At 43.7% G+C, this 15,738-nt stretch overlaps 1 protein-coding gene across 3 annotated transcripts in view; it reads right to left on the bottom strand.

Annotated features, from left to right (window-relative positions):
• Window positions 1-5,024: 5,024 nt before the first annotated feature.
• Window positions 5,025-15,738, bottom strand: part of CFH (complement factor H) — a 1,056,626-nt gene continuing 1,045,912 nt past the window's right edge. For 2 of the 3 annotated variants that reach the window (XM_073642935.1, XM_073642933.1), the window contains 2 exons: window positions 14,170-14,358; window positions 5,025-5,151 (listed from right to left, as the gene is read on the bottom strand). In XM_073642935.1, coding sequence (XP_073499036.1) covers window positions 5,135-5,151; window positions 14,170-14,358 — 206 coding nt within the window. In that variant the 3' untranslated portion in view covers window positions 5,025-5,134. The remainder of the gene's footprint in view (window positions 5,152-14,169; window positions 14,359-15,738) is intronic. The other variant, XM_073642934.1, reaches the window with a different exon arrangement.

Consider the following 15,738-nt stretch of genomic DNA (forward strand, 5'->3'; position numbering starts at 1 on the left):
CTGTTTAAGAACAAGTGCTGAGCTGGGGAAAGCTGTGTGGCTCTTTGGAGTTCTGTGGAAGTCCATGCTGAGTGGATTAGAGACTTTGTGCTGAAGGAGTCACGTGTCGAGTGATAAAGGAAGAGACTAAGGAATCCATTTCTGTGACGGAGAACGTGGTTGGTGTACTGGATAAGAGTGAGAGACTTCGGGAGTAGAGAAGGTTTCTGGTGCCATTTCTACTGAGAGGATATTGACAAGCCTTTGTGAAGAGATCTTCCCAGACCTTAATCTGAGGCTACAGGACTAAAGTCCCCGGCGTGTGGGCTCGGCATCGGCCGACAAGACAAGGAATTTTTGCTGTTTTTGTGAACTTTGTTTTTGTTTTGGCACCAAAGTTTTCCGGGACTAGCTGCAGCCACCGTGATTCACAGGCCTGTGATAGACTGCAACTGAGGTTAACAGTACCATAGCTTTAAGATACCCGGGTATCCTGATAATAAGGGTATAAGAGCAATTGATATAGTTCCATGCATTATTATTGTTAATAGTGGTAGGATTGTATTCAGTGTGCCATCTCAGGGGGTCCCCACATACCGCCCTCACTAGACTGACTTGTGTTTAGGTAAAATTGTTCCAGATCACTAGAATAATTCACATAAGCTGGAAAACTTGAGATTGGCACATTGATTTCAGCTTTTGCTGATTGCGTGTATTTAGTAGAGACAGTGTCCCAGGCAGAACCTGAGACTGATTCATTGAAAACTGAATTTTAGTCTAAAGCCCCCGTCTCACATAGCGAGATCGCTAGCGAGATCGTTGCTGTGTCACGGTTTTGGTGACGCAACAGCAACCTCACCAGCGATGTAGCTATGTGTGACAATTTGCAACGATCAGGCCCCTGCTGTGAGGTCGCTGATCGCTGCAAAGTGTCCTGGACCATTTTTTGGTCGTTGCTCTCCCGCTGGTCAGCACACATCGCTGTGTGTGACCAGCGGGAGCAGCGATCAGGCTGGTAACTATGGTAAACATCGGGTTACTAGGGGCACACGCGCCCCTAGTAACCCGTTGTTTATCATGGTTACGAACGTGCTAAAGTGAGCGGTAACCTCCCGCTCACTGTAGCAGAGTGGTAACCATGATAAACAACGGGTTACTAGGTGCGCGTGTGCCCCTAGTAACCTGATGTTTACCATAGTTACCAGCCTGCTCCTGCTTCAGCAGGCTCGTAACCAGGAGCAGGACATCGTGGAAAGATTCTTTCCACGATGTCGCTGCTCTCCTGATTGTTGGTGAGCCTGCCTGTTTGACAGCTCACCAGCGACCACATAGCGACGCAGCAACGATCCCTGACAGGTCGTATCGTTGTCGGAATCATTGCAGCATCGCTAAGTGTGACGGGGCCTTAATCCCTGTATTAGTAAAGAAAGTGTTGTTTATTTCTGTCTCTGTCTCAGTTTGGGACTCACTGGATCTCTCTCGGACCTCCGGTCAGTACAGTGGTGACTCCCATGCCAGGGCGCATCACATTATTTTGGGAGATTGTTCAATGTTATTGCAAATTCCCTGTTCATTCATATATATATAAATAGTTTTTATACATCTTTGACTGCCCTCATTCCGTGTCGCTGAGCGTTGCATTTCTGACACCTGCTTTACATTTCTATGATACTTTTCCTGTGATTGTTCCACTCCTGATTTTGGCTTAGAAATACTGATATAAAAAACTGACCAAATACTCAACATGTGCATGTGGTCTAAGGCTGTGTGCCCGCGATGAGTTTTTGGTGTGTTTTTGACGATGCATATTTTCGCTCCGTCACTGGGGTTGAGCGAGTATGTTCTGTCCGAGTATGCTCGGGCCGAGCTCCGAGTATTTACAGCTGCTCGGTGATATGGTTGAATCGCTCCCGTGTGCATGTTTTGCAACTGTTTGACAGCTTAGTTACATGTGAGGAATGTCTATTTCTTACACATTCCTCCCATGTAATAAAACTGTCAAACAGTTGCAAATCATGCACACGGGAGCGATTCAACCATATCACCAAGCAGCTGTAAATACTTGGAGCTCGGCCCGAGCATACTCGGCGAAAGGGTTAATAGAACATTCTCGCTCAACACTATCCGTCACCAATGCAGTGTCTTAGGCTATGTGCCTACAATCAGGAATATCAGCGTTTTGGATGCAGCATATTTTCTTAAAACGCTGCTTTCTAATAACGTCGTTAAATCCACATGTAGGGACATTTCAGTAAGGGAGACTGACATCTCGGCTACAGAAATTAACATGCTGCGGCTTGTAAACCAGCACCACGGTGAGTTTACACAGCATTAAATAGAAGCACAGTGGGTATGGGATTTCTATAAATCCCATCCACTGTGCTTGTAATGTAGAACGCTGCGTCCAAAATGCTTCTCTTCCTCATTGTGGGCAAGTAACCTTATAGTTTCAGCAAAGTTGATGGGATTTATAGAAATCTCATGCCCACTGTGCTTTTATTTTACTTAGCATAAACTGACCTGTGGTGGGTATTTCAAATAAGAAACATGTCAATTTCTCCTGAGTTTTCTGTACAAATGTTCCTATAGATTTGCATTAGAAAATCTGCATGTGTGGAAACCTACTCAAAACACTTACTGTATAATCCACACATGACTGTATCAATAAAGGTTTGTTGAAACTAAATATCAAGAATTATTAAAAACAAAGCTGCTTTATTTAAAGCATGAACTACCAAAACAGAGAAAAACAGCAGCATCAAAAAAACTATAAAAATGCATGTAAAAAAATGCAAATAACCGAATTTACTTAATAGGTGCAGAAATGGTGCAAAAAATCTGCAGCATCAAAAACTCATCAAAAGTTAATTGTGGTAACATAGCCAAAAGTGAACTCACTATGTTCTAAACCTATTTTCCCTGCAATTACAGGCTTATTAACTACGTGATCGCATTAATTTATTAGCTGCAGATTGAATCTTTGAGGGAATTTAAGCAAAACAGACAAATTAACATTTCAAATGATCGGCTCCTATGTAATTGGGAGAAGTTTTGAGTTGCTTCTGGTCCCGGATGTTGCAGAAGCAGCAGGGCTGTGTGTTACTGCTGAGTTCAATTTGCTGGTTGTGTGGGTATTATAGCAGAACTTATGAAATTACCATTATGAAAATACTGACAGTCATCACCATAATGTACAATTTCATAATGGAAGGAGGGGATGAATATAAGTGTTTACGGTATATTAATCTAATCAACAAACAGCAGACAGGTGAATTACCTTTAAATATGTGTGTGTATACAGTACAGACCAAAAGTTTGGACACACCTTCTCATTTAAAGATTTTTCTGTATTTTCATGACTATGAAAATTGTACATTCACACTGAAGGCATCAAAACTATGAATTAACACGTGGAATTATATACTTAACAAAAAAGTGTGAAACAACTGAAAATATGTCTTATATTCTAAGTTCTTCAAAGTAGCCACCTTTTGCTTTGATGACTGCTTTGCACACTCTTGGCATTCTCTTGATGAGCTTCAAGAGGTAGTCACCGGAAATGGTCTTCAAACAATCTTGAAGGAGTTCCCAGAGATGCTTAGCACTTGTTGGCCCTTTTGCCTTCACTCTGCGGTCCAGCTCACCCCAAACCATCTCGATTGGGTTCAGGTCTGGTGACTGTGGAGGCCAGGTCATCTGGCATAGTACCCCATCACTCTCCTCCTGGATCAAATAGCCCTTACACAGCCTGGAGGTGTGTTTGGGGTCATTGTCCTGTTGAAAAATAAATGATAGTCCAACTAAACGCAAACCGGATGGATTAGCATGCCGCTGCAAGATGCTGTGGTAGCTATGCTGGTTCAGTATGCCTTCAATTTTGAATAAATCCCCAACAGTGTCAACAGCAAAGCACCCCCACACCATCACACCTCCTCCTCCATGCTTCACGGCGGGAACCAGGCATGTAGAGTCCATCCGTTCACCTTTTCTGCGTCGCACAAAGACATGGTGGTTGGAACCAAAGATCTCAAATTTGGACTCATCAGACCAAAGCACAGATTTCCACTGGTCTAATGTCCATTCCTTGTGTTCTTTAGCCCAAACAAGTCTCTTCTGCTTGTTGCCTGTCTTTAGCAGTGGTTTCCTAACAGCTATTTTACCATGAAGGCCTGCTGCACAAAGTCTCCTCTTAACAGTTGTTGTAGAGATGTGTCTGCTGCTTGAACTCTGTGTGGCATTGACCTGGTCTCTAATCTGAGCTGCTGTTAACCTGCGATTTCTGAGGCTGGTGACTCAGATAAACTTATCCTCAGAAGCAGAGGTGATTCTTGGTCTTCCTTTCCTGGGGCGGTCCTCATGTTAGCCAGTTTCTTTGTACTGCTTGATGGTTTTTGCAACTGCACTTGGGGACACATTCAAAGTTTGCCCAATTTTTTGGACTGACTGACCTTCATTTCTTAAAGCAATGATGGCTACTAGTTTTTCTTTACTTAGCTGCTTTTTTCTTACCATAATACAAATTCTAACAGTCTATTCAGTAGGACTATCAGCTGTGTATCCACCTGACTTCTGCACAACACAACTGATGGTCCCAACCCCATTTATAAGGCAAGAAATCCCACTTACTAAACCTGACAGGGCACACCTGGGAAGTGAAAACCATTTCCGGTGACTACCTCTTAAAGCTCATCAAGAGAATGCCAATAGTGTGCAAAGCAGTCATCAAAGCAAAAGGTGGGTACTTTGAAGAACCTAGAATATAAGACATATTTTCAGTTGTTTCACTGTTTTTTATTAAGTATATAATTCCACATGTGTTAATGCATAGTTTTGATGCCTTCAGTGTGAATGTACTATTTTCATAGTCATGAAAATACAGAATAATCTTTAAATGAGAAGGTGTGTCCAAACTTTTGGTCTGTACTGTACATATATAATCTATATATACACACACACACACACATATACATATACACACACATATAAGGCAATTTTATTTCTTTAAACGTTTATTTCTTACACAGAAGTCACTAAAACAATACACAGTGAGTGGACCACTATTTTATTCAAGTGTGTACAATAATTAGAGAAAAGGCTGTTTGTCTATTGTTGTCTTTTCCCATATGATGTATAATCTTGCGTGTTGTCACTGTAGTCACACTGAAGATTCTGCTGAACAATGAGAAAGAGAACAAAATTACTGACCTGTTTGTGATGTCAAATAAATTATTGAAGAACACAAACTAAAGATAAACAATAAATTTCATAGTTTCATAGTTTATAAGGCCGAAAAAAGACAATCGTCCATCCAGTTCAGCCTATTTCTTGTGCACTGCAGCTATTCCGCAGCGTTGATCCAGGGGAAGGCAACAAAAAAACATGCGGTATAGGCCAATTTACATCATTGAGGAAAAATTCACTTCCCGACACCAATCTGTCAGTCAGATTAAATCCCTGGATTAATTAACTAAGCATAAAATGTAATTTTATTGTTCTCAAGAAATGTGTCCAGGCCTCTCTTGAACTCGTTAAGTGAGTTGGACATCAACTCACTTAACGCTCCAACTCAACTCAAATAGGCTCCCTTGCTGGCCCTAGCTCATTCAGGAATAGAGTCCATAAGACCACTGAAGCTATAGTATACTATGATATCTGCCAGCTAGACTTTAGAAGAAGATCCTTTTATAGGGGCTGTCCGGTGAAAACAAGTGTGGCTAGGTGTGAATAGATAATATCTTATTGTTTGGAAAAGGTCCGGCCACTGATATCTACATCGCTTTTCAGAGCAGGGAGCTTTAATTCCAATTATAAAATGGGGCGGCAGTGCACATGCTTGGCTCCCGCTCCATTCATTCTCTATGGGACTGCTGGTCACTGCGCTTGGCTCCTTCAGGCATCCCCATGGAGAATGAATGGAGTCGTAGAAATACATCTGACCTGCCAAGCTATTTTTTAATGAAGATCAAAGTTCCACCTTCTGTCAATCAGATCCGACCCCCAAGAACAAAGAGTTATCACCTATCCCTCTGTTAGATGATAACTCTTTACCCCTGAACAAACCCTTTAAGTTTTATAAGTTGTAAAATGGAAACTTCATCAATTCAGCAAATTTAACAGGTGCACAATAGGATTGAATTTTGTGAACTTGGACTCCAAACTAGTATGACAGGTCATGTTATCCTGCTGAATGCCACCTTTGGAATTAGGATATATCCTTGCCATAAAGAGGTATCATTGATCTCCTGTAATTTTTAGGTAAGTCAAAGTAACATTCACATGAATGCAAGGATTCAAGATTTCCCAACAAAACATTTCCCAATGAATTGGTTGTCCACCAAACAAAATGTAATTCATCAAATCTGACGAGCTTCTGCTATTGCGCCAAAATCGTATTCTGATGTAGCCATCAGAATGTACAACTTCTATTGCTCATAGCATCAAAGGGGTTATGTGAGGTGGATCAGTGTTTTCTCTCATTACAGCTGTTACTCTGGGAGTTTTTGAAAAGTTTTGAGATGGCAACAAAAGTTACCAATTTAATCACAAAAATTGCTTACACAAAAGTATAGATATTTTTTTTCCAAAAACTGGTTCATAGCCATTCTTAAATGTAGTCTGGTAAAACATAGTAATGCAGTCTAATTTCAGGTGTCAGCATGATGCCACAGCTGTGACAGTGAGCCGCGGTAAAAAGCTTACCACGGGTCATAAGGTCATATGGTCCTACTGCCATAGGAAAGAGCGAGCACAGGCACCGATGGATGGGAGCAGTAGTCTTCCATCCGCCAGCGCCTGTGCTCTGCTGAAAGTAATTTTTTTTTTTTTTATAATTAATAAAAAATATTAAAATAAAAATAAAATGCATTATTTCCACCTACACCTTGTCCCAGATGTTCTCCGCCCCTACAAAAAATAAAAAAACACCATTTCCTCACCTTACAGCTTATCCCCGAAGCCCATGATCACCTGTAATAAAATTTACAGTAAATAATAAAAGCAACCTCACTCTCACCTGTCCACCGCACTCCAAATAGCGAGAGTCCCACGAAGATCCCATGAACAGAGCGGCCACATTGTAAAATGTGTCCGCTCTGTTCTGCAGTCGGCAATACAATGACTCAGTGTATTGCCGGCAAATGAGTTCAGCGTATGCGCGGTGAGTATTTTCCCACATTTGCCAATGAGATGAACTCATAGATATATGAATAGATATATGGATAGATATATGGATAGATAAATAGATTTATAGACAGAAAGATATATGGATATATTGATAGATAATAGATATATGGATAGATAGATAATAAATATATGGATAGCTATATATGTATAGATAATAGATAGATATAAAGATAGATATAAATATGTGAGATATATGCGTGTGTGCCTTACTGTTCATGTCATTTATTAATAAACAATATGGTGGCCCAATTCTAACGCATCGGGTATTCTAGAATATGTATGCGGCAGACCCGATGCAATCAGCAAAGCGTTGTTTAAATTTGGCGCCAAAATCGCTGATTGGTCGCGGCCGGCAATCGCGACCAATCAGCAAAACGGTGTTTAAATTTGGCGGCAATATCGGTGATTGGTCGCGGGTGGCGGCCGCGACAAATCAGCGAAGTGTGTTAGTGTGAACCAGAGAGCTTGTTTAAATTTGGAGCTAAAATCGCTAATTAGTCGCGGCGGGCGGTCGTGACCAATCAGCAGATCGATTTTTAAATTTGGTGCCAATAATGCTGATTGGTCGCGACCGCCGGCCGAGACCTATCAGCAGAGGGGTGTTTAAATTTGGCGCCAATATCGCTGATTGGTCGCGGCTGGCAACCCCAACCAATCAGCAGAGGGGTGTTTAAATTTGGCGCCAATATCGCTGATTGGTTGCGGCCGGCGACTGCGACCAATCAGCAGAGGGGTGTTTAAATTTGGCGCCAATAATGCTGATTGGTCACGGCCGGCGACCGCGACCAATCAGCAAAGCGGTGTTTAAATTTGGCGCCAATAATGCTGATTGGTCGCGACCGCGACCAATCAGCAAAGCAGTGTTTAAATTTGGTGCCCATAATGCTGATTGGTCGCGGCCGGCGACCGAGACCAATCAGCTAAGCGGTGTTTAAGTATGGCGCCAATAATGCTGATTGGTTCGCGGCTGGCGGCCGCGACCAATCAGCAGAGCATTGTTTAAATTTGGCGCCAATCTCGCTGATTGGTCGCGCGCGGATGGCCGGCGGCCGTGACCGATCAGCAGAGCGGTGTTTAAATTTGGCGCCAATTTTGCTGATTGGTCGTGGTCAGCCGGCGGCCGCGACCAATCAGCAGAGCTTTGTTTCAATTTGGCGCCAATAATGCTCATTGGTCGCGGCTGGCGACCACGACCAATCAGCAAAGCGGTGATTAAATTTGGCGCCAATAATGCTGATTGGATGCGGCCGGCGACCGCGACCAATCAGGAGATCGTTGTTTACATTTGGCGCCAATAATGCTGATTGGTCGCGGCCGGCGACCGCGACCAATCAGCAAAGCAGTGTTTAAATTTGGCGCCCATAATGCTGATTGGTCGAGGCCGGCGACCGTGACCAATCAGCAAAGCAGTGTTTAAATTTGGCGCCAATCTCGCTGATTGGTCGCAGATGGCCGGCGGCCGTGGCCGATCAGCAGAGCGGTGTTTAAATTTGGCGCCAATATTGCTGATTGGTCGCGGCTGGCCGGGGCAGCGACCAATTAGCAGAGTGTTGTTTAAATTTTGCGCCAATCTCGCTGATTGGTCGCGGTCGGCCGGCGGCCACAACCAATCAGCAGAGCGTTGTTTAAATTTGGCGGCAATATCGGTGATTGGTCACGGGTGGCGGCCACGACTAATCAGCGAACTGTGTTAGTGAGGACCGGAGAGCTTGTTTAAATTTGGCACTAAAATCGCTGATTAGTCGCGGCTGGCGGTCATGACCAATCAGCAGAGCGGTGTTTAAATTTGGCGCCAATAATGCTGATTGGTCTCGGCCGGCAGTCGTGACCTATCAGCAGAGGGGTGTTTAAATTTGGCGCCAATATCGCTGATTGGTCGCGGCCGGCGACTGCGACCAATCAGCAGGGGGGTGTTTAAATTTAGCGCCAATAATGCTCATTGGTCGCGGCCGGCAACCGCGACCAATCAGCACAGCAGTGTTTAAATTTGGCGCCAATAATGCTGATTGGTCGTGGATGGCCGGCGGCCGTGACCGATCAGCAGAGCGGTGTTTAAATTTGGCGCCAATCTCGCTGATTGGTCGTGGTCAGCCGGGGCCGCGACCAATCAGCAGAGTGTTTAAATTTTGCGCCAATCTCTCTGATTGGTCACGGTCGGCCGGCGGCCGCAACCAATCAGCAGAGCGTTGTTTAAATTTGGCGGCAATATCGGTGATTGGTCGCGGGTGGCGGCCGCGACTAATCAGCGAACTGTGTTAGTGAGGACCGGAGAGCTTGTTTAAATTTGGCACTAAAATCACTGATTAGTCGTGGCTGGCGGTCGTGACCAATCAGCAGAGGGGTGTTTAAAATTGGCGCCAATATCGCTGATTGGTCGCAGTCGCCGGCCGCGACCAATCAGCAGAGGGGTGTTTAAATTTGGCGCAAATAATACTGATTGGTCGCGGCCGGCGACCGCGACCTATCAGCACAGCGGAGTTTAAATTTGGCGCCAATAATGCTGATTGGTCGCGGCCGGCGACCGCGACCAATCAGGAGAGAGTTGTTTACATTTGGCGCCAATAATGCTGATTGGTCGCGGCCGGCAACCGCGACCAATCAACAAAGCAGTGTTTAAATTTGGCGCCCATAATGCTGATTGGTCGCGGCTGGCGGCCGCGACCAATCAGCAGAGCGTTGTTTAAATTTGGCGCCAATATCGCTGATTGGTCGCGGTCGGCCGGCGGCCGCAACCAATCAGCAGAGCTTTGTTTAAATTTGTTGCCAATCTCGCTGATTGGTCGTGGTCGGCCGGGGCCGCGACCAATCAGCAGAGTGTTGTTTAAATTTGGCGCCAATCTCGCTGATTGGTCGCAGTCGGCCGGCGGCCGCTACCAAACAGCAGAGCGGTGTTTAAATTTAGCGCCAAGATCACTGATTGGTCGCGGCAGGAGGCCGTGACCAATCAGCGAATTGTATTAGTGAGGACCGGGGAGCGGCGCTGCCTGTGCGGCTACTTCCGCTGCGAGAAGCCGGGAGATGAGCAGCTGCTCGCAGCAGAAGTATCCTGACTGGCAGCGCCGCTCCCCGGTCCTCCGTTCACACTTGCCGTCGGGAGATCAGCGGGCCAAGCCGCTGATCTCCCGACGTTAGCCGCATGGAGGTGAGTGGCGCCGCCTGTCGGGGTACTTGTGCTGCCAGCAGCGGGGAGATGAGTGGCTAGCACCGGTCATCTCCCTGCTGCATCGCCGCTGACCTCCGTCCGGCAGATGAGCCGCTAACGGCCACCATCTTTTTCTGAAATCACGCGTCGCTGATTGGCTGCGGCCGGACCAATAAGCGACGCGGGATTTCTTGGACAGACAGACAGAAAGACAGACAGACAGATAGACGGGATAAGACGATTATATATATAGATTAGTACATTTCTGGAAAAAAATGGCGTAGGGTTCCCCATAATTTTATTAACCAGCAGAGAGAAAGCAGACAGCTGGGGTGGATGTTTTCAGCTTGGGAAGGGGGTAATACCCATGGAGCTTTCAGGCTACTAATATCAACCCCCAGCTGTATACATAGCCTTTACTGGCTATTAAAATGGGGGACCCCAAAAAAAATGACATGGGGTCCCCCTATTTTAACAGCTAGCAAAGGCTATGCAGACAGCTGGGGGCTGATATTAATAGCCTAGAAAGGGGCAATGAATATTGGCTCCCTCCAAGGCTAGAAACAGGAGCCTTCAGCTGCCACAGAAATGGCGCATCCATACGATGCGCCAATTCTGGCACTTAGCCTCATTCTGCCCACTGCTCTGTAGTGGTGGCAGTTGGGTTATAGAGTTGGGGTTGATGTCAACTTAAAAAGCCAGCTGACATCAAGCCCAGGATAGTAATGGAGAGGCGTCTATAAGATGCCTCCATTACTAACCCCATAGTGAAGGTGAAATTTAAAATAAAAACACCCACACCCAGAATAAAATATTTTATTTGAAATAAACATACACCTTTATTGTTCTAAATTAAACCATACTTACTGTCACGCCCATTCCAACTGAAGCCCATGATCACTTGTAATAAAAATAAAATAATAAACCAACCTCATCCTTACCTTTCCGACGCAGTCCAAATATCGTGGGTCCCACGATGATCCCATGAACAGAGCGGCCACATTGTAAAATGTGACCGCTCAGTTCAGCAGCCGGCAATATACTGACTCAGTGTATTGCCGGCAAATGAGGTCAGCACATGCGCGGTGAGTATTTTCCCACGCTTGCCAATGGGTTGAACACCTGTCAGCATAATACCACAGCGCTCTGACCGCAGTAATGGTATTACCGCCTATCAGAACCTGTGTTTCCTTGCTGTCACGCAAGTGACAGCGCGGGAAACACCCAAACCCGAACAGTAACACCCAAACCCGAACAGTAACACGGACTTCCATAGGAATTCCTTGTTCGGTATGGACCCCAAACTTTACTGTTCAGGTTCGCCCATCACTAATCACTACCTCTTGTGGTACGGCATTCCACAGTCTGACTCCTCTGACTGTAAAGAACCCTTTCCTGTTTAGGTGCCTGAATCGCCTTTCTTCCACCCATAATGAGTGCACCCTGGTCCTTAGTATGGTCTTTGGAAGGAATAAGTCATGTGCTAGTCCTTTGGACTGACCCCACATATTTATACATGTAAATGAGATCCTATCTGAGGCATCATTTTTCTAAGCTAAACAAGCTCAACTTTTTCAACCTATCATCATATGAGAGGCCTTCCATCCCTTGTAATAATCTAGCTGCCTTTGAACTGACTTTAACATCTGGATATCCTTTTTAAAATGTGGAGCCCAAAACTGGATCCCATATTCCAGATGTGGCCTCACCAGTGATTTATAAAGGGGTAACAATACCGTGGAATTTTGGGAATTTATTTATCTTTTTATACATCCTAAAATCTTGTTTGCTTTTGCGGATGCTGCTTGACATTGAGTAATGCTGCTCAGCTTACTTGTAACCAGAATACCCAAGTCCTTCTTCTGTTCTGTAGCCCTGAGTATACTCCCATTTAATGTATATGCAGCAATAGGATTACTCCATCCTAGGTGCATTACTCTACATTTCTCTATTTTAAACCTCATCTGCCAGGTGTTTGCCCATTCAGTCATCTTATCCAGATAATTCTGCAATACCGTAATGTCAAGATCAGATTTTAATATCCTACATAGTTTAGTGTTGTCAGCAAAGACTGACACTCTACTCTCAATCCCATCCCCAAGGTCATTAATAAAGAGGATAAAAAAAACGGTCCTAGCACAGATTTCTGCGGCACCCCACTGCTGACTGTGTCCTATTTAGAGAATGTACCATTTATGACGACTCTTTGTTTCCTATTATTTAGCTAATTCCTTACCCATCTACATATTGTTCCCCCAAGTCCTTGCTTCTGTAGCTTCAGTGTAAGGCTGCTATGTGGTACAGTATGAAATGCCTTTGCAAAGTCCAGATAAATCACATCAAACGCATTGCCAACATCCAGATTTGCACTTACCTCCTCATAGAACCCCAACATGTTGGTTAGACACATCCTATTTTTCATGAATCAGTGCAGATTATCATTTATTACATAATTCTCTGTGATATAACTCTGCAGGTCATCTCTTATGATGCCCTCAAAAACTTTGCACACTACTGATGTCAGACTTACTGGACGGTAGTTACCTGGATCCACCTTCTTACCTTTCTTAAATATTGGTACCACATTGGCTATCCTTCAATCCTGTGACACTACCCCTGTTACAAGAAAGTCTAAGAATATGAGATACAGCGGTTTGTCAATTACTGAGCTCAATTCGCTCAGTATCCATGGATGAATACCATCTGGGCCAGGGGATTTGTCAATGTTTAACCCCTTCGCAACCCTGGGATTTTCCGTTTTTGCATTTTTGTTTTTAACTCCCCTTGTTCCCAGAGCCATAGCGTTTTTATATTTTGGTCAATATGGTCATGTGAGGGCTTATTTTTTGTGGGACGAGTTGTACTTTTCAACAACATTACTGGTTTTACCATATCATGTACGGGAAAACGGGAAAAAAATCCCAAGTGCGGTGAAATTGCAAAAATAGCGCAATACCACAGATGTTTTTTTTTACATTTTTTTACCACGTTCACTGAATGCTAAAACTGACCTGCCATTATTATTTTCCAGGTCATTACGAGTTCGTAGACACCAAACATGTACAGGTTCTTTTTATTTAAGTGGTGAAAAAAAATTCCAAAGTTTGCTAAAAAAAAAAAAAAAAATTGCGCCATTTTCCAAGACCCGTAGCGTCTCCATTTTTCGAGATCTGGGGCCGGGTGAGGGCTTAATTTTTGCGCGCTGAGCTGAAGTTTTTATTGATACCATTTTGGGGTAGATGCAATGTTGCAGAGATTGACAGCGGCATTTAACATGTTAACAGCCGCGGGTGGATCGCGATTCTACCCGCGGCTGTTGCGGGCACATGTCAGCTGTAAGAATCAGCTGACATGTGCCCGGTTCAGTGCGGGCTCACCGCCGGAGCCCTCACTGAACTGGGGGTTACAGCCTGGTGCGTACGAATACGTCCCAGGTTGTAAAGTGGTTAATTTGCTCAGATGCAGACGTACTTCTTTTTGCGTTAAACTAGCTATATCAGGTAGTGAACTTTTATTTTTGCCCTGTTGAAAGATCCCTGGAACAGACTGTTGGTGAACATGGATGAAAAGTGTCTGTTTAATATCTCAGCCTTTTCTTTGTCTTCTATAATTATCTTGTTATTATCGTCTTTTAAGGGGTCGATATCATCTGACTGCAACAACCAGTAATGTAAATGAAAGACCGTGGGAATCAGGGTTTCTGCCCCTATATGATGCTGCTTTTAGCTGAAGTAGAAATAATTTAGTGACAGATTCCCTTTAGTGTTGTTGTTATGATCTATATCAGCTAGGCAGCCTTTAGGCCTACAATAGATTTTTTTTTTCAATTGAAACTTGAAATTACTTTTTTTATTATTTTTATTTACCTGTACATTTTGGATAGATCAGTTCTTCTTTAGTACATGTTCCAGTTGGTTGACGATCATGATGACGATATCCATCCTTACATTTAAACTTTATTGATTCCTCGACCTCATAGTAAATGTCAGTATTATGAACTTCATCCAATTCTAAGTAGTTTACATCAAGATAATCTTGATCTATACGGCATGTCTCTATGAAATCAAATGGTAAATATGAGATCCACATAATAATCATTGTAATATACAGTGATCACTCATTTATCACGGATAATGCGTTCTAGACCCCCCCCCCCATGAAAGGTAAAAATCCACGAAGTAGGAAGCTTACATTTATTTTAGTACTTATATATATTTTAAGGCTTTATAAACCCTTCCCACACACTCATAAACTGTTCCAAGTCTCTTATTAACCTTTTCCACACTTTTATAAACACTACTTAGGTTTAAGACTGTAGAACATGTTTAAGAACATATGTAACTTTAACAATATATATATATATATACAGTACTGTACTGTAAAATTTTAGATGGGTACTCACTAGTGAAGAACAGTACAGTACTGTATACTACAACTTGAATGATGAAGAATTATCTGTGCAGTACTGATGATGAAGGTTATGAAGATAAGATGAACGTATAGAACTGTACTCTACAGCATTACAGCTCTTCTAAAGGCACCACTTAATCAGGCGCTTCTTCAGGTGGTGCAGAAGTATCTTTGGCCTTGTCCGTAACTTCTACTTCTGCTAAAGGCATAACCTCTTTGTTCGAGTGATGAACATAGTTATATGAAGTTGCTGGTGCTGCTTCTTCTGATTGAGAATGTTTTTGTAAACTGACATGGAACAGTCGATTGAAGTTTACAAACTGCAACGAACAAACCATATGGGGGTCCTATTATGCAACCAATTGTTAAAGTTCTTTGGCCATTCTGACTATGGTTGCAAGACGATCAATTGTTAGGCAACCTCCTCCTCTTCTTCAACACGTTGATCATCTTGTTCCTCATCCTCTTCTTCACTTGCTGACTTAGTCAGCTCCTCCATGTCTTCCTTCCTTAACGGTTGAGAGTGCACATCAATCACGGTATCTACATCTTCAGTAGTCATGTCACTGAAGCCCTCTCCTCCCCAGTATTTTTGCCAGCTTCACGGCCTCATCCACCACAGAGTGATGGATTTCAACAGGAGAGAAACCCTAGTAATCATGGACCACTTCTGGCCACAATTTTTTCCAGCTGGCATTCAAAATCTGACTCACCATCTCCTTTATGGCCTTTTGGATATTTTGGAGACACGATGCAATTATGTACTCATGCCAGGATGCCTTTAGTGAGAAGTCTTCATCCGAGTCCATAGCATTAATGAGGTTTTGCAGGGCATTTCAGACGTAGAGAGCCTTAAAAGCGCAAATAACTTCTTGATCCATTGGCTGAATGAGCGATGTGGTGTTCGTCGGCAAGAAGTCTATCTGGACACCATGATATGTCAGGTCGGCAGCATGGCCTCCAGCATTGTCCATTATTAGAAGCACTTTGAAATCAAGGCCTTTTTTAGCCAGATAAACCTTAAC

The sequence above is a fragment of the Phyllobates terribilis genome, unplaced genomic scaffold (assembly GCF_046119375.1).
Source record: "Phyllobates terribilis strain yellow unplaced genomic scaffold, ASM4611937v1 Scaffold_8__6_contigs__length_399053987, whole genome shotgun sequence".
Classification (NCBI taxonomy): Eukaryota; Metazoa; Chordata; class Amphibia; order Anura; family Dendrobatidae; genus Phyllobates; species Phyllobates terribilis.